At 46.9% G+C, this 19,145-nt stretch overlaps 1 protein-coding gene across 1 annotated transcript in view; it reads left to right on the top strand.

The window, feature by feature from the left end:
• LOC133770964 (phospholipid-transporting ATPase FetA-like) overlaps window positions 1–19,145 on the top strand; it is a 101,045-nt gene that overhangs the window by 75,512 nt on the left and 6,388 nt on the right. Inside the window, 8 exon segments of the mRNA XM_062206738.1 lie at window positions 5,485–5,647; window positions 7,747–7,935; window positions 8,965–9,080; window positions 13,235–13,399; window positions 15,365–15,476; window positions 16,634–16,739; window positions 17,115–17,262; window positions 17,797–17,980. Of these exon segments, the coding sequence (XP_062062722.1) occupies window positions 5,485–5,647; window positions 7,747–7,935; window positions 8,965–9,080; window positions 13,235–13,399; window positions 15,365–15,476; window positions 16,634–16,739; window positions 17,115–17,262; window positions 17,797–17,980 (1,183 nt within the window).

The following is a 19,145-nucleotide window of genomic DNA, read 5'->3' as shown; positions in this document are numbered from 1 at the left end:
GAACTCTATTTCACAGCATGGAGATCATAGTTAATAATAATATATGATATATTTCATATTTTCATAATATATGATATATGATATATTTCAAAAGAGTGAGGAGCCCGCGCCGTGGCACAGTAGGTTAATCCTCCACCTGCGGCACTGGCATCCCATATGGGTGCTGGGTTCTAGTCCCAGCTGCTCTTCTTCTGATCCAGCTCTCTGCTGTAGCCTGGGAAAGCAGTAGAAGATGGCCCAAGTCCTTGGGCCCCTGCACCCACATGGGAGACCAGGAAGAAGCACCTGGCTCCTGGCTTTGGATCGGTGCAGCTCCAGCCGCAACAGCCATTTGGGGGGTGAACCAACAGACGGAAGACCTTTCTCTCTGTCTCTCCTTCTCACTGTCTGTAACTCTGCCTCTCAAATAAATAAAATCTTTTTAAAAAATTACTAAAAGAGTGGATTTTAAATATTCTCACAAAAAAACTGAATATGTGAAGTGATGGGTATGTTAATTAGCTTGACATAATCATTCTATACTGTATACAAATACAAAAATACCACAGTGTGCTCATAAATATATAAAATTGTCAATTGATAGTAAATAAAAAATAAATGAGCAGCAAGTATGCTACTGAAACTGCTGATCTGCTGACTCCCCTCTAGAAAACTAAATGGCGTTGAGGGGAGGCTTGATGAGGGCCGGTCCCTCATTTGTCTACCACCTCAGGACTGAACACTCAGGGCCCCAGCCAGCACAGGAAGATGATAACATCTGAAAAGCTAAGAGCACGTGGGGAGTTCTTCTGGGGTGATGAAAGGTTTTGAAACTAGAGAGAGGTGAGGATGCACAGCACTGTTAACAGACTACACGATCCTAAATTGTACACTTTGTTATTGTATGTTATGTGAATTTCACCTCAATAAAAAATTAAAATTTTAAATAGAAACTAGAGCACTCTAACATTTCCCATTACCCCCACCAAACAACTTTTCATATGCTTAAATTCAAAAGGCGGCTGGCACAGCTCAATAGGCTAATCCTCCACCTGCGGCGCCGGCACACCGGGTTCTAGTCCCTGTCGGGGTGCTGGATTCTGTCCCGGCTGCCCCTCTTCCAGGCCAGCTCTCTGCTGTGGCCCGGGAGTGCAGTGGAGGATGGCCCAAGTGCTTGGACCCTGCACCCCATGGAGACCAGGAGAAGCACCTGGCTCCTGGCTTCAGATCAGCGCAGTGCGCCAGCCGCAGCGGCCATTAGAGGGTGAACCAACGGCAAAGGAAGACCTTTCTCTCTGTCTCTCTCTCTCACTGTCCACTCTGCCTGTCAAAAAAAAAAAAATTCAAATGGCTTATTTTTAAATAAGTTAATTTGGACGGGGATCTAAGTTCTCTGGCTCGTTGTGAGACCTACTCGAACACTGGGTAAGACTGGAAAGGCCATACATATTTGTGCGCTTGGCATCAGGACAGTCTTCCACCTCCAGCCTGTCTGTGTTATCCTCTGGTGAAGAATCCTAACACACTAGCACTAAGTTCACATCTCTCCCAGGTGACTTTTCTGATTGGAGGGCTTCCAAGGATGAAGTCTCTCCTGGACCAGTGACTAACCTGTAGCCTCACCTTACTCTCACTCTGGGGAAAAGAGCTGAAGTCCAACCCCTTCTAGGGAAAGGAGCTCAGTGGACATTGTGGGCTGTGTGACCTGATGGGTTTTGAGGCAGCTTGACTACAAGTCTAGGGTGAAGAATCAGAAGAAGTAAGATTTTTTTTTTAAAGAAACCCTACTTTATTAGCACCACGCTCTAACCAACTGACCTAACCAGCCACCTAAAACCTGCCTTAAATTACTGTATGACCCAGCAATTCCATTCCTAAGTAGCCCATCTACAGATGAGTGAATAAACAAAATGTGGCATATGCATGCAATTGAATATTATTCAGCCAGAAGAAGTAGTACAGTTTGACACACACTACAACATGGATGAAACTTGAAAATGTTATGCTAGGTGAAAAAAGCCAGACACAAAAGGACAAATGTTGTCTGATTCTACTTACAATACATACCTAGAAGATGCAAGTTCATAGAGACAGAAAGATTAAAAGTGGTTACCAGGGCTGGGGCTGGACAGGAACAGGATGTTTTTATTTGGGGTGGTTATTGCTCAATGCTGGCAGTGTAATTCATGCCACTGAATTTTACAATGAAAATGGTACATTTGTTGGGTAGATAATCACGATAAAAAAAAAATACACTTACAAATCCTCCTGTAAAACCCTTGTCAAGTCTCTGCTCTGTTTACTTACCGACAGGTGATGTGATTGACGAGACTGGAGAGAAGGTAACGGTCTCAGAGGTGAGTGACTTTACTTCCCTGGAAATGCACATGGGAGCAGTTGGAGGCTGTGCGGCACGGAGCCATCTTACTACAAACTGGGACTCGGTGCCTGGAACGTGAATGCTTGCTCCCACAGTATCAGAAATGACCTATTTCTACTTGAAGGACTTTTGAGTTTTTTTTCCTTAATGAAAATGCCTTTAATGGCTTTTTATTCTCCTTAAAAATATTCAACATAAAAAGGAAATTGAAATAATACAGAAATTTTGAAGAAGAAAATAAAAATTACTCAACCCCATTTAGGTAATCAGTGTGAAATTTGGGAGTATATGCTTTCAGATGCATTTCAGATGTATGTACATGCATACATATACACATCTCTGTCCAGATGAAAATAGAGAGGGGAAGAGGGAGAGAAAATTAAAATGCACCTGCTATGTCCAGCTTCCTTTTGTTCACTTGGCCCTATGTTGTGGTTGTATTTCCACATGAGTAGATCTAGATATATCTCATCATTTGAAGGAGTATGTAGAATTCAATTGTTCAAGCCTCGATGTACCTTAAGTTATTTAACCACCCCTTCCTTAAATCCTTTTTCTTTTCTTTTGCTATTTCCAATGGCACCTCAGTAAGCATTGTGGTACACACATTTTTGTCTACTTTTCTAATAATTATTCCCTTAGAATAAAATCCCAGAAGTAAAATTGGTTGTCCAAAGGGTAGCCACAGGGCCAGCCACCTCCTACAATGCCAGCATCCCATTTGCACTCCAGTTCGAGTTCGAATCCCAGTTACTCCACTTCCAATCTAGCTCCCTGATAATGTGCCTGGGAAAGCAGCAGAAGATGGCCCAATTCCTCGAGCTTCTACACCCAAGTGGGAGACCTAGATGAAGCACCTGGCTCCTGGCTTCGGCCTGGCTTAGCCCCAGTCATTGTGGCCATTTGGGGAGTGAACCAGCAGATGGAAGATCCCTCTCTATATATAACTCTGCCTTTCAAACAAATTAAATAAATCTTTTAAAAAAGGGTAGCCATTTTATTGCATTTCTTATTGCTGCGTTGCCCTCCAGATAGATTCGAACTACTTTATAATATCACCAAAAATATGTGGCACTTCCTTTTTCCCTATATCTTGACCATAGTGAGTGTTATGATTAATCTGTGGCAATCTAATTGATGAAAAATAAAACCTCAGTTGCCTCTCTTTGATTACTAACTGAGTTAAATCACTTTCATGTGCTTGTTTCCTTCCCTTTCCCAATCTCTTTATTTCCCATTTTCACTTACTTGGTAATCTTAGCCCTTTCTTAAATTTGAGAATGTTCTTTCACAGTGAAAATAACAGCTCTTCCTTTAACTGGTGTATATATATTATAATTGTTTTTCCCATTTTATCCTTGCGGTTTTTAATCTTTTTTATTTATTTGAAAGAATCACAGAGATAGAGTGAGTGACAGAGAGATCTTCCATCCACTGGTTCACTCCCCAAATGGCCACAGTAGCCATCTTGCTAGTCCAATAGATTCCCCTTGCTGCTACCAGAGGACTTCCTCGGACACAGATGTGGTAGTCTCACTTCCACCACAAAATTCCCGTGACCCCTATGAATAAGAAAGTAATGCTGGATGTGGCCCTTACCTCCGACTCCAGTCTCATCACTCACTAGCCTCTAGCTTTGAAGAATGTGCCAGTATAAGAGTCCAACTCTAGAAAAGCCTCAAGGAATGATATAATGTGTGGTTTTTTTAAAAGATTTATTTATTTATTTTGAAAGAGTTACACAGAGAGAGAAGGAGAGGCAGAGAGAGAGAGAGGTCTTCCACCCCCTGGTTCACTCCCCAACTGGCTGCAACAGCTGGAGCTGTGCCGATCCAAAGCCAGGAACTTCTTCTGGGTCTCCCATGTGTGTGCAGGGGCCCAAGCACTTGGGCCACCTTCTACTGCTTTCCCAGGCACATTAGCAGGGAGCTACCCATTAGAAGTGGAGCAGCCAGGACTCAAACCAGCGCCTATATTGGACGCTGGCACTGGAGGCAACGGCTTTACCTGCTACACCACAGTGCCGGCCCCATGATATAATGTTTTATGATAATTTACTGAAATGAACTTCCCTGAGTTCATAAGTCTATGTTTGGCCAGGTCAAGGGCTTGGCTGACCACCTTCCTCTGACTAAACCCCCTTTAGATGAGCTAATAGGAAAGAGTTGATGTAACTCACTACAAGCTCCTCTTTCCCCCCTAGAGAACCAAGCAGGACAATTGTGTCTGAATTCGATATATGTTGGGGCCCAGACCAGGTAGCACCACAACTATAGAGAACTGAAGAAAGATCTGTGCAAGTTCTGGTATAGGCAGGAGAAATGTGTTAGTAACATCACACTCCAGAGCCAAGCTGAACCAGAAAAAAAGTGTTTTCCCAAGGTGACCACTTGCAGCCTAGCTGAAAGGGAGAATAAGAGTCAAGGTCTCTGAAGGAGCCAAGGTCATATCCCAGGAAACCGTTAGTGAATAGTTGGTCCAAAGAGGGAGGTGAGAGCTAAAATAGGAGCAAATGGCCAGGAGGATCAGAGGCCCGAAGGATCAGGGACGCTGATAGATGAAGCAAAATGAAGTCTGTGGACAACAAGCATGTACTGAAGCTTCCTTGTCATATGGCCTTGCCTCTGTCTTGCAATATTCCTCTCTAGTCTCTTTTTAATGCTTGTGGGACCAGAGAGGAACAGTGCAGCATGGTGATACCACCTTACCTAGGACTGTGTTCCCTTGTCAGCACCCAAATTCAGGCAGGAAGCAACCAGAAAGAAAACTTTCTGGATACCACTTCCTGTTAGGGAGCACTTGCCCTCTAATAGCCTCCGGTTGGATTAAGAGTTTGGGACTCAGAAGAGTAGAGTGTGAGGATGGCCGTTAGTCATTCAGAATAGCTGGGCTCGGGAAGGGTCTGTGCTCGTCTCCTGTGGGAAGGGTGTTTTCTGGCCCCTGTGCATGGAGGATCCAGGTCAGAGCTACAATGGCCTTAGAAGCCAGCAGTGCCTCCTCTGCTTATCTTGCTTTGCCCTTCTCATCCTCTTGAATGCTCTCAACACATTCCAGAGATCGCCCCCAAGTTGTCCACAAAGTGCCAAGCCGCTGCTGAGAAGTATGTTCTGACATATTTGTTGCAGAAAGACAAGATCGACTTTGCCTACAACAAACTGGCTGATCCTAAGTTCTCATTTTATGACAAGACTTTGGTGGAAGCGGTGACAAAGGGAGATCACTGGGTACACTTGTTTTTCCTGTCGCTCTCATTGTGTCATACGGTGATGTCAGAGGAGAAAGTAGAAGGTGAGGAGAGGCTTCAGGCCTCATGGACCGGGAATGTGTGGCAGAGTCTGGGTTGGTTGCTGGTGGGCGTGCTCAGTGATCTGTGGTGGCCTAATGTACGACAACCAACAGACACTCAACACAAGCGCTGAGCTTGCCGTCACTGGAGATAGTCAAGCAGAAGATAACTCCTGGTGTAGAAGAGTCATTAAACAGGGGGTCAGATGTGGTGCCATTGAAAGGAGCGTCTGACCTTGACATTCTGTGATGTCCTGTCCATTTGAATTGTCCCTCAGATCAGCCCCCCTGGCTCGGATAAGGCTTCCTGAAGGCAGAGTTGAGGTGTCCCCTGTCACTGCACAGTTGAAAGGCAGCTCCACATATCCTTGTTTCTTCAGTAATTGAATGTGACTGTGTCACCCATCAGTTTACCCAAACTCTTTCAGAGCAATGAGAAGTAGCTGATTATAAATTTAAAAGACATTTTTTCTTTAACAAACAAGAATTTAGGCAGCCAATCCTTTAAAGCCAAAGTGCTCTTTAATATACTCTTACCAGTTTGAATACTTTAAATGAGGATGTAAATATCACTTTACAGTGCTATAAATTGCTTTCATTTATATCACCTCCTACAATCTTCACAATAGTCCTTTGAGATAGGCAAACCCAGAAAATTGACCCCCATTTTATAGAGAAAGAAACTAAAGGTAAAAAGAAAAAAAGAACAAAAAGAAAGGAAGGAAGGAAGGAAGGAAGGAAGGAAGGAAGGAAGGAAGGAAGGAAGGAAGGAAGGAAGGAAAGGTAAAAAAGATTAAGTAAGTTACTTGCCTAAAATCCTACCATCAAGAAGGGCATGAGAAGTTAAATCTTATGTCTCCCCCATCCCCCCAAGCCTCACCCTCACCACATGCCTCTCTGGATCTGCCATTCCAACAAGCTGCTGGTATTGGAAGCATACTTGGCTTCATCTTTGTTTGCACACAAGAAAATGGCCTCATTTGCCCAGCAGATACATCATCTATTCAACCTAAAATTACACTCCTCCACTACCTCATTCACAAGTTGAGTCTTGTTGATGCCTGTTTTAAAAATCAAATTGCATGTAAGTGTAGATATTGCCAGTAATCTAAGGGAAAAAATAAGATGCCAAATAGGGCCCCACAGACTGGCCTTGACAAAAATACTGCTATGTAGACACGTGTTCCTGCCTTTACCATGCCCAAGCCTAGACTGTGCAGTCCAGATGTGTATGATTCTAGACAACATGATGGCATTTCTCTCAAGTGATAAGTAGTCAGTGAAGCCAGTTGTGTCTTTTGCTAGGGACGGGTCAACAATCTATGGTCCATTGGCTAAATCTGGCACATTGCCTGTTTTTATAAAGCCCAAGAATGATTTTGTTTTCTTTGAATGGTTGAGGAAAAAAGTCAACATAGTTTTGTGACATATAAAAGCTATCTAAAATTCACATTTCAGTACCCATAAAATTTGACTAAAACACTGAAAAAATCATATTGACCTTCAGAAATCCCAAAATGTACCACAGGTTGTGGTAACACGCTAACACAGGAGATCCAGAAATGACTAATAGCAGATCGGAAGCCTGATTTCACGGACTGAGCCATTTAGCTTCCCAGGGTTGTTTCAAGGGTGATGCCCTTCATTCACGTAGGTATTTTTCGTTGTTTGCTAAACCATCAAGCTTATCAACTTAGAGCAGTGTTTACCAATGTTGTGGTCATCTTCTACAGGAGCGCCTTACACTACGTACAGGAGAATCACCCAAGAGATTTGTTAAAAATTCAGTTTCCTTCCAGATTTTGTGGTTCTGGGCCTAGTAAGTTTGGGTGGGGTGCACCTTTACCTAGAGATAATTGCTATGTTTCATTTGTTTGTGTACGTTGCCTATACCATATATCTTTGTAATACCAACTCAGGTCTATGGAATGACTTGAAAATATTCTGAAGGAACAGTGGCACACACATTCTTTGCAGTCTGGATTTTTAGTGGCAGACTTGTGGGAAAGTTTTGAAGAAAGAGGTCCTCTCCTGGGCTCCATTCTGGGTGGACTTCAGCACTCATCTACGTGGGCCCTGCTTGCCCTCTTCTCTCCTGTCAGGTGAGCTTGTGTACCAGGCTCAGTCCCCCGACGAAGGCGCCCTGGTCACTGCTGCCAGGAACTTTGGCTTTGTGTTCCGTTCCCGCACCTCTGAGACTATCACGGTGGTGGAAATGGGGGAAACAAGAGTCTACCAGCTGCTGGCGATTTTGGACTTCAACAATGTGCGCAAGAGGATGTCTGTTATTGGTAGGTGCACCTCTCCAGCCGGCCTTCTCCCCTTCTTTGAACTTCACGCACATTCACAGATTGACTTTCTCTTTTACCTACACACAAATGCTTTTTCCCACTCACATGTCTTCTTGTAGGTCCTGTGCCTCACACACACACATACGCACGCACATACACACAGCCATTCCCACTTCCACAGTCTCCCTCATAGTATACACACACATATGGGGACTTACTACCATATGCCAAGTCTCTTCTCTGGTGTTCCTGGGTAATGGCTTGTCAGTACCCTCAAAGCCAAGATATGGACAGAGAATAAATGCATAAAGCCTGGACATGGAGTAAGGTAGGAACAGATAATACAGTTGACCCTTGTAGCTGCAGCTTCCACATCCATGGATTCAACCAAATGTGGATTGAAAATTTTTGAAAAAATGTGCATCTGTTCTGAATGCTACATTTTTTTCCTTATTATTCCCTAAACAATACAGGATAGTGACTATTTACATGGCACTTACGTTGTTAGACATTGTAAGGAAAATAGAGATGGTTGAAAGCATGTGGGAAGGATGCATAGGTTATATGCAAGTCCTATACTACCCTACAAAGGCACTTGAGCTGCACATATTTTAGTATCTGGGGAGGGGGGCTCCAGAGCCAATTTCCCTACAGATACCAAGGGACAGCTGTAGAAGGGAAGTTCATTCTGTCTTGCTTTCTCCGTTAGTTTGGGACTCAGACTGAAAAAGGAAGGACATTTTCCATCCTTGGTCCTTGTTAGGTGAGGGCCTTGCTCTGGGCTTGGATTGAGAAGCTAAATGTGATTCTGCAGCAGAATATTCATTCCACAGAGGATACTGAACACATGGAAGCATGCATTCCATCAGCCCTTCTCACACCGTCGCCAGCCCTCAGCACGTCATTTATCCTGTGCCTAGCCTCTAAAGGTATCTGGAACTAATGTCAGAGGCAGCAGCCGCCTGCTGTCCCTCGGCAGCCCAGACCGTAGCCCTGCGTGGTCACCTTCTTCCATTTGCTTGTTTGTAGTGCGGACGCCTGAAAATCGGGTAATGTTGTTCTGCAAGGGTGCAGACACCATCATCTGTGAGCTGCTTCATCCAACCTGTGTTCCCCTCTGTGATATGACCCTGGAACACTTAGATGTAAGTAGGTTACAGGAGAGGGAAGCTGGGAGTGGTTCTCGATCTCTGGAAATGTGTCCATATTTGTGTCCTCATGTCAGTGTGTTTTTGAGGGGGAGTATATTGATATCTGTGTCTCTTTAGTTGGTGGAAGAATAAAACTACCTCATCTGTGAGATTCTCACTGGCCACTTTGCCAAGTTCTGTGTCAACAAGTTGGATGGGACGGGAACCAGAGGCGTGATGAAACTGTGCCTTTGGGAACACTTACAGAATCAGAATAGCTCTGATTCCTGGCTCAGAAGGTCCCAAGGTCAGACCTGGAATTTGTTTCAGAACAGGGTCTGCTGCCCTGGGAGGGTGGGGAGGGCCCACCCCAGCAGCCTCCGTGAGGACAGACAGCCTTTAGGGTGTAGAGCAGCAAGCCCATTCCTGAGCTATTTAGGGGCTGTCTGATACCTCCCTCTGCTGTCCACAGGATTGGAATCCCCAAGGATGCCCCCACATCTGACCCTATGATCACCCTCTGGGATTCCAGATATATCAAAAAGAGAAAGCGATTCAGCCTGCTGATGTCAGAAAGCAAAGCCGGATTTGTACTCCCCAGGGTTTCTACCCCTAAACCTGGATATACAAAGACTTGTGGGAGTAAGGAGAGAGTGAAAGACAGGATGGGCAGGGGTCAGATTAAAATGTTTATCATATTTATTAAAGTAAATAGAATAGAGAGAATGCTACTTTATTAGGCTATTTTGGCCTGATTCCGTGTTAATCCATAGCCAAAAGTCAGGGAACAAGTAGGCGTGAGCATCTGACGAGATGTTCCACGTCATTAGTCGTCAGGGAAATGCGAATCAAAGCTATGTGTAATGCAAACCACATTATACCTAGCTGAGATGGCCAAAGTAGAAAAGTGCTCAGACAGTAACGAGCGTCAACAAGGATGGAGATGTTAGCACCGCCATATGTCGTTGACGGGAAGGTAAAACGGCGCCGCTGCTTGGCAAGAGTCCGGCACTTCCTCAAAGGGTGAAGGGTAAGGTTATGGTGCAATGCACCATCTCCACGGCTAGGTGCGTTTCCCGGGCGAGGGAGGCTGTCCACCGCGTTCACAGCAGTCTGTCACGACAGGGAGTGTCCGTCAGGGGCTGAGGGACACATGGAACGCGCCGGAATGGTGTTTGTCAATAAAAAGAAACGAGACACTAATGCAGGCAACCAAACGGGAACAGTACGCGAAGTGAAAGAAGCCAGTCACCAAAGGCCGCATGTTGGGTGATTCCCACTCCATGAACTGCAGTCTCCACCTGGGCAACTCCACGGAGACAGGGCTTGGGACACCTTTCCAGAGAGCATTTCCACAGACTGGCTGCAGAGGGAGTGATAAGGCTGTGTCACAGCTCTCCACACAGTTCCAGCTACCAAGCTTAAGAGTAGGGCCTGACTGTCCTGTCATCTGTCAGCCGTTAATGATGAGCCTGAGAGAGTCCAACAGCCCCCCCACACAGACACATACACACACAGCAATAGTGATGACCACTATCGCTAACACATCCACTAAGTGACTTGTTGAGTGGACTAATGTGCTGTTAAGCTTCTCAAGTCCTCTCCTCTGTATCCCAGCTGAAACCAGTTTCTGGCTCCTGCCTGTCCCCTTCCTCAGTAGTCAGGAGACTTTGTACACTGGCATTGAAACATTACAGCAGCGGTTTATTTTTTTAAGATTTGTTTATTAAGAGGCAGAGTTACAGACACACAGAGAGAGAAACCGAGAGGTCTTCCATCCGCTGGTTCACTCCCCAGATGGCCACAATGGCTGGAGCTGCACTGACCCAAAGCCAGGAGCCAGGAGCTTCTTCCAGGTTTCCATGTGGGTGCAGGGGCCCAAGCACTTGGGCCATTTTATACTGCTTTGCCAGGCCATAGCAGAGAGCTGGATCGGAAGAGGAGCAGCTGGGATTTGAACTGTCACCTTTATGGGATGCCAGCACTGCAGGCAGATGCTTAACCTACTACACCACAGCACTGGCCCCTACAGCAATGTTTTACTGTACCAATTTTATACAGTATGTGTTTCTGAGGCAAGCCAAGGGTAAATTTCTCAAGGTTTTTGCTGCCTTCTTGTGCAGCATTTGATGGAAGATTTTTAAAAATATTTATTTATTTATTTATTTGAAAGTCAGGGAGAGACAGAAAGAGAGAGATCTTCCATCTGCCAGCTCATCCCCCAAATGATCACACTGGCCAGCACTGTACCTGGCTGAAGCCAGGAGCCAAGAGCTTCATCTGGGTCTCCCACATGGGTGGTAGGGACCCGAACACTTGGGTCATCTTCTGCTGCCCTGTCAAAATAAATAAATAAATAAATAAAAATGTATCAAGCTGAAAATCCTTTTTTTAAAAACCTTAAACTATGTGCCAGGATTTCTGTCAAAATTGTCAGATAAGTTAAATTTAAATTGTGTTCTATTAACCAATGTGAACATATTTCTGTAAGCATAGCTATGTTGAAATAAAGTTTTTAAAAATCAAAAATAAATAAATAAAACCAGTTTCTACATACATTACTTCTTTCTTAAGAAGTCTCCTGGGGCTGGCACTGTGGCAAAGTGGGTTAACACCTTGGCCTGAAGCACCGGCATCCCATATGGGCACTGGTTCGAGACCTGGCTGCTCCACTTCAAATCCAGCTCTCTGCTATGGCCTGGGAAAGCAGTAGAAGATGGCCCAAGTCCTTGGGTCCCTGCACCCATGTGGGAGTCCTGGAAGAAGCTCCTGGTTCCTGGCTTTGGATCAGCGCAGCTCTGGCCATTGCAGCCTCTTGGGGAGTGAGCCAGCAGATGGAAGACCTCTCTCTTTGCCTCTCCTTCTCTCTCTGTGTAACTCTGACTTTCAAATAAATAAATAAATATTTTTTTTAAAAAAAGTATCCTGAGATATCTGGAGCTTTCAAAGCTGCCCATAGAACAGAGGCTGTAGAGATGGTGTTCCTACAAGTATGCCTTGTGTTAATTTCACCTAACAGTGAGCATCACACACACAGGAGCCACACAGGGAGCTAGGAACAAATTCTGTTTCTTTTTGCTTTTAAATGCTAAAGTGAATTACTTTGCAGTTCACTATAGCAGCAATTTTGTAGAATTGTTGCTTTACGTGCCATTCTCAATATACAAAATCTAGTCTTAACCCACACTTAGATGGATGTGAGTTCCTCTCTAAACCACCCATTCTCTCACCCAGCCTCTTATATGACCTACACTCCTGCAAGGTGGCTATGGTTAGTGGCCAAGGAGCAAAAAGATGCTAACTCATCCAGAGAGCCTTTTAGCAGTAGCCTCAGGAACACAGCTGGCTACCTGTAATCAACTGAGCTAACAGAAGTAAAGAACCACACAAGTGGAGGGGCCGGCACTGTGTAGGCTAAGCCTCCCCCATATGGGTGCCAGTTCATGTCCCAGCTGCTCCTCCTCCAATCCAACTCTCTGCTATGGCCTGGGAAAGTTATATGTGATGGCCCAAGTGCTTCGGCCCCTGCACCCACATGGGAGACCCAGAAGAAGCTCCTGGCTTCTGGTTTCAGATTGGCTCAGCTCCGGTCTTTGTGGCCATTTGGGGAGTGAAGCAGCAGATGGAAGACCTTTCCCTCTGTCTCTCCCTCTCTAACTCTGCCTCTCAAATAAATAAATAAATAAAATCTTTTAAAAAAAAATATTGAGTTTTGAAGAAGGAAGAAATGGAGAAGAGGAAAATTACGATGAGTGTATGCTTATTTAAAAGAAGTAGCATTTTTATTATTTGTATAACAATTTCTTGTTATTATTCATAGTCTTCATTGTCCTCTCTTTAGAGGGTGAATTATCCCCATTTTACAAGAAGGAAACCTAGAGGACGTGGTTTTTCACAGTCACATAGCAAACGATCTATGGTGAATTATAAGCTGTGACTAAGTCTAGAATCTTCTGTCTCAGGAACGCGCGGTCTTCCAGCTTCTGCCGGCTCCACTCCTGGGACATTTTGCTGAGAAAATCCAGTGGCTGCTTTCTTCTTAGACTGGGGACGATGCTGACAATTCAATCCTATTTTGCAGGCAGATGAGACCTGTGGCGTGAGCCCGCCACTCCCTTAACTGGGCCTTGGTCCAGCCCAGGCCCACCTGTCACACATTTGTCTTCCAGGATTTTGCCAGTGAAGGGCTGCGCACACTAATAGTGGCCTACCGCGAACTGGACAACAAGTTCTTCCGGACCTGGGCCATGAAGCACAGTGAAGCCTGTCTGTCTTTGGATAATCGGGAAAAAAAATTATCAGTTGTCTATGAAGAGGTTGAAAAGGACTTGATGGTTAGTGTCAGGAAACAAGGGGCAGGCTAGGGGTGGGTCAGCTACCGACAGACTCTGCAAAGGTCCTGAGGGTGACTTTCGGAGGATCGATGGCTGCAGGCTCTCTCTGAGAGGAGGGAGAGGCAGCCCTGGCAGGAGCACTCCGGAGCTCTGTGCCAGGGACCTGGCTCCTGGAATGGAAGTTGATTCTGTATACTTTGGATCCTCTGAATCCATAATGAAAAATGCATTAGCTGTAATTTTTATCTTTCTCGCAGTGTTCCTTATCTTTAAGCTGCTCCCAGGAGCTAAGTAATGTAGGAGAGATCAGGATCCGCATAATGCGCAGGTTAGGGAACCTGTAATGAACTGACGGAATAGTCAAGACAAAAGAAATTCACTCATTCTTCCATTTATTAAGTGCCTCCTGTGTACCAGGCACTGGGCCTGTAGCAATAAGCAGACAAAAGGTAACATATGTAATATGGCAAATGGGGGAAGTGCTAAGGGGAAAAATAAAGTCAGGAAGAAAGGGGGTGCCAGCAGATGCTCTGTGTTTTGGAGCAGGGTGGAAGGGGAAGCATTGCTACTATTTTTTTAAGATTTATTTTACTTATTTGAAAGGCAGAGTGACAGAGAGAGAGCAAGAGGTAGAGAGAGAAAGAGATCTTCCATCTGCTGGTTCAACTCCCTAAATAACCACAACAGTCATGGTTGGGCCAAGCTGAAGTCAGGAACCAGGAACTCTGTCTGGGTGTCCCATGTGGGCTCAGGTCTTTGCCCTCAGACCATCTCCACTGCCTTCCCAGGCCCATTTGCAGGCAGCTGGATCAAAAGCAGAGCAGTTAGGACTCAAACTGGCGCTCTGATAGGGGATGTCGGCATCACAGGCAGTGGCTTAACCTGCTGCACCTGACAACACCAGTGCCTGGCTGCTATTGTAAATAAGGTGGTTAGCTGTCAGTGGAAGGAGGACCTGCAGAAGGTGGCAAGCCAAGCAACCACTGAAGCATAGCTTTCCAGACAGAAGTAATGGCGAGAGAAAATCCCCTGCAAAAAGAGCAGGCCCAGCTTGTCAGCTGGACAGCAAGGCAGCCAGTGTGGCTGGAACCGTGTGAGTAAGGAGGAAAGAACAGGAGGACACAAGACAGAGAAAGAGGGCCTGCTGGAGTGTGAGAGAGGGAAGACACGGCAGCGGGCCAGGACTCTTTTAGTCCCTAGCAGGGGTGGTAGGGAACCTGCCAGTCCTTGTAGGGTTACAGGAAATGCTACAGTGGATACAGGGATCCTTTGTGTAGAATCCACCACTTGCAGGGCCAGGAAGCATGCTATGAAGCAAAGGAAGAAAACAAAACAGAGATGGGGGCGGGGGGCACCGTGGCTCACTTGGTTAATCCTCCGCCTGCAGTGCCGGCATCCCATATGGGCACCGGGTTCTAGTCCCGGTTGCTCCTCTTCCAGTCCAGCTCTCTGTTATGGCCTGGGAGTGCAGTGAAGGATGGCCCAAGTGCTTGGGCCCCTGAACCCGACCCGCATGGAAGACCAGGAGGAAGCACCTGGCTCCTGACTTCGGATCAGTGCTGCGTCGGCAGTAGCGGCCATTTGTGGAGTGAACCAACGGAAGGAAGACCTTTCTCTCTGTCTCTGTCTCTCTCTCTCTCTCTTGCTGTCTATGACTCTACCTGTCAAATAAAATTATAAAAAAAAAAAAAAGATGGTTTAGAAGTAGCACATAGCTTCATGTGTGACTTGGGCCAGACTTCCCCATCCGGTCCCTAACTTCCTGTGCTCCACGTTTGATTTCAGTGTACGGTTGAAAAGCTGACTGTGTGCGGAGCAGTTTGCTGAGCTTCACGCCCTGGGAGCCTCAGGCCACACCAGAGCCAGTTCACTGGCCAGAAGGCCGAGGTCCCTGCGCCGTTGCTGGGAAGTGGTGGATGCTGCGACTCCCCCCTTCTCCTCACTCACTGCTATCTCTGTTTGAAGCTGTTAGGGGCCACAGCCATCGAGGACAAGCTGCAAGATGGAGTTCCTGAGACAGTCATGACCCTGAGCAAAGCCAAAATTAAAATATGGGTTTTAACTGGAGATAAGCAAGGTAAAGGGGAGCGCCTGGCCTGGCCTGGCCTCCTCCCTGCCCATGTTAGCCATCTCTTTTCTTCTTTCCTTTTTTTCAAAAGTGACTTTCCTGACAAACAGCTTGTAACCCACTTCCAGTCCGGACAGGACGCCTCCCTTCCCAGGCTGGGATAATTTGCTGAGCACACACTTCATGTCAGATGCTGGGACGAATCTGTCTCCCACCAACTATAAGCTCCCAACTTTACAGTTGTCTTTGTGCCCTCTCCATTGTCGCAAAGAGGTCCTTTCTCACCAACTCTCACTGACGGACGTGAAAACCTCCCCACCCTACCACCACCTGAGTTCAGTCCCACATCTACAAAAGCTTGAAGTCTTCTCTGTTTCTTGCTCTTACTCATTGCAGCATAACCTATTTGCAGTCGTCATTTCTGTCTCCCTCAGACCCTGGGTTTTTAAGTTACCCCCCTGCTCAGGGACCTACAGTAGCTCTGCGTGGTAAAGATAAGACATCTCTATTGGGCCTTCAAGACCTTGAACGTGGCCAGTTCCTCCAGCCTGTCCCAGTCAGCCCAGTTCTTACCTAGGGCCTCTATTTGGGCTCTTTACCCCTGGACACGCCTTTTCCTTCCCTTTAACAGGCCTTCCTCCAAGGAAGTTTCTGTGATAATCACAACCTCTCCTCTGAATTCTGACACCACTTGTAGTCAGAGATTCAGGACTTAATTTAATTTTTTTCTCCAGTATGAATTTATTCCACATTCTGGATTTCTTAATGTCAAGGAAAGATACAACTGAAACACATCTCAATCCTCCAAAAAAATCTATAACAGACATGGGCACAGTGCTGTTCCAAGCAATACGTCCTGATTGCCGGGAGAACTGGAATCAGACCGGAATTACTTTAAGAAAAAGGGGAGGTTGTCTAGGGAAGGCTAGGCCGGAGTGATCCTAGTTGTTGATTAGTAACTCGTAAGTCTGTTCCTGTGGGTGTTTGAATATGGCCACCGCTGATTCTGGAAAAACATATTCTGAGTGCCCCCATGGCAAATGTGGGCAAAGGCACTCTGCCTGCCACCGTTAAAGACCCTGTCCCTGTACACTGTGAACACCCTGTCCCTGTCTAGAAACACTCACCAAAATGAGACCTGTGTCCCCCCCCCCCCTTCGCTATAGAAACTGCGGTAAACATTGCCTACTCCTGTAACATATTCGAGGACGAAATGGACGAGGTGTTCACCGTGAAAGGCAAGGACAGTGAGACCGTTCGTCAAGAACTCAGGTACCGATAGAACGGCCACACTCGGCCCTCGGCCCTTAGCTTTCCCAGCCATCTCTTCTCCCAGTGTCGCCCCTGCACCACCAGAAGGAATAGGGGAGAAATGGAGAAAGAGAAGACAGAAAGCTGAACCCTCGAGAGACTGTTACAAAGAACCGTTCGCTAAAGGAGTTGGAGTGTAGGTGGCGGAACAGTGTGGCATAGGGATGGCCAGGGACCTAAGACAGTGGCAGGTGCCAGGAAGCAGTGGAATCTGAGGTCCCAGCTGGTGCTTTGCAAAAGTCCCTATACTCCCCCCTGCCCTGCCCCACCACCTGCCCGCTTTCTCCGGGGCTCCACTGTCCTCCCTAAGCTCTGACCACTACTCTTGGCTTGCAGGAAAGCAAGGAGCAAGATGAAACCCGATTCTCTCCTGGACTCGGACCCAGTGAACATCTTCCTCGCCAAGAAGCACAAGGCACTCTTCACAGTGCCTGAAGAGGTGCCCAATGGCAACTACGGTTTGGTCATCAATGGCTACAGTCTGGTGGGCAACACAGAGCTACGATTCTGTTTTCTCCTCCCAGGGGCCTCTCTTCCCCAGCCCAGCCCACCCCAGCAGAATTTCAAGGCGCCTTCCTCAGCCTATGAGCTGCGCTCTGGCCCTCCCTGGGTGCCCTTGCCTGAACGACACCTCTCCTGGGGGTCTCCAGGCAGGAGTCAGTGAAGAAAGGCCAGTGAAGACATAGTCTTTCCTGATCCAAATCCTTAGTATGCTGTGGGCGGTCACTTAGGGGAGGGGGGAAAGCAAGCAGGGCCAGGTCCTCCAAGAAGCACCTTAGCCTCGCGGTGCTGTCAATTGATTTGTTGGCTGCTCTCCCCCTGGAGGCTGGGTCAGATGGGAGGATGTTTAGAACATACTCAGGGGCTTGGCGATCCTGGGGGGCGGGGCACCTTGGGAGCAGGTGTTCCTGCCCTGTGAGGGACAGGAAAGTATGGAGGATGGGGAAGGGCCTGAGAAGGTCCTGCCCCCACAGCCTCTGGGGGCAACCTGAAGAGTGGGTGTGTCCCGGTGCTGCAGGCCCACGCTCTAGAAGGGGACGTGGAGTTGGAACTGCTGCGAGTGGCATGCATGTGCAGAGGGGTGATCTGCTGCCGGATGACACCCCTTCAGAAGGCCCAGGTGGTAGAGCTGGTGAAGAGGTACAAGAAGGTGGTGACACTGGCCATCGGGGATGGGGCCAATGACGTCAGCATGATCAAAGGCATGTGAGGGCAGGGGGACAGTAGACCCCAGCCGTGGGCTTGCCCCTTCCTTCCTCCGTGGGCAAAACTGATCTGGGTGGTACTGTGTTCAGGCTCACACCCCTGCCTATCGAATGCGTTCTGCATTTCTACTGGTTCTGCAGCTCCACTCATGCTCCTGCACACCTGCACTCTCACTTATTTCCACATGCATTCATTGGCCCACAGGCATGCACACATTCACATCCCTGTGCGTGCACACACACACACGCACACGCACAGGACTCCCACATGATGCATTCACAGAGCAATACAACCACCACACCAGCCTTTGGGGTCCGCATCACAGACCACAGAAAGAATCCTTGGTCAGGAGTCCTAGTCTGTTCCTGTTTTGAAGGCTGCAGCCTGTGAGCCCAGTGCAGCCCCCAGGCTGTGGCTCCCAAGAGCTTGCGCTGGCTCCCCTTGCTGGAGAGCAGGTGACTTCCTGATCGCTTCCAGTAAACAGAAGCAAATGGCCAAAGCCTACTGACTTCATTTCAGGTGAATGTCATTAGCCTCCAGCAGTCTGTAGACCTGTGAGATGTAGATAAAACCTACAGGTCCTCAAACCCACCCCACCCCAACCCCACTCAGGAAATATTAGTGGCTAGGCCAGCCTCAGTTTCACTGCTAAGCCGTGTTCTTGCTCTCTTCATCAGTCTTTAGGACCTCTCTGGTTCTTATGGCCTTAGACACTTCGATTGTCCCATCAAGCAATGCAATAATACAATAAATACAAAATACAAGATCAGTGAATTTGGCCAGAATGAATTACACAGATAAACTAAGATGCTTAGGGACTTTAGTCTCATCTTCCATCAAGTATCATCCTTGCTTTATCCAGGAAAAACACCTGGGATCGCCTCATTTCATTTCTCACAACTTGTGTGGCTCACACACTCATCCCAACAGTTGGAATTTTAGCCCCTTAGAAAATCTTAGGTAATCAAACCTTGTGTTAGACTGCAGTCATCCTACATTTTTAATTGATCCAAATGGCTTCCAGAGATAACAGGAAATTTAAACCTCAGCATCTGGACCGTAGGACAGAAGCCAAGTGACTAGAGTAGGGGCAAAGAACACCCAGCACACTTTCCCGTGAGGCCTAACTGTATGTCCCCTGTAAAAAGGAGTGGTTTGTGT

The sequence above is a fragment of the Lepus europaeus genome, chromosome 12, assembly GCF_033115175.1.
Source record: "Lepus europaeus isolate LE1 chromosome 12, mLepTim1.pri, whole genome shotgun sequence".
Classification (NCBI taxonomy): Eukaryota; Metazoa; Chordata; class Mammalia; order Lagomorpha; family Leporidae; genus Lepus; species Lepus europaeus.
Note: the sequence above shows the minus strand (reverse complement) of the source record. Positions and strands in the feature narration are given on the sequence as shown.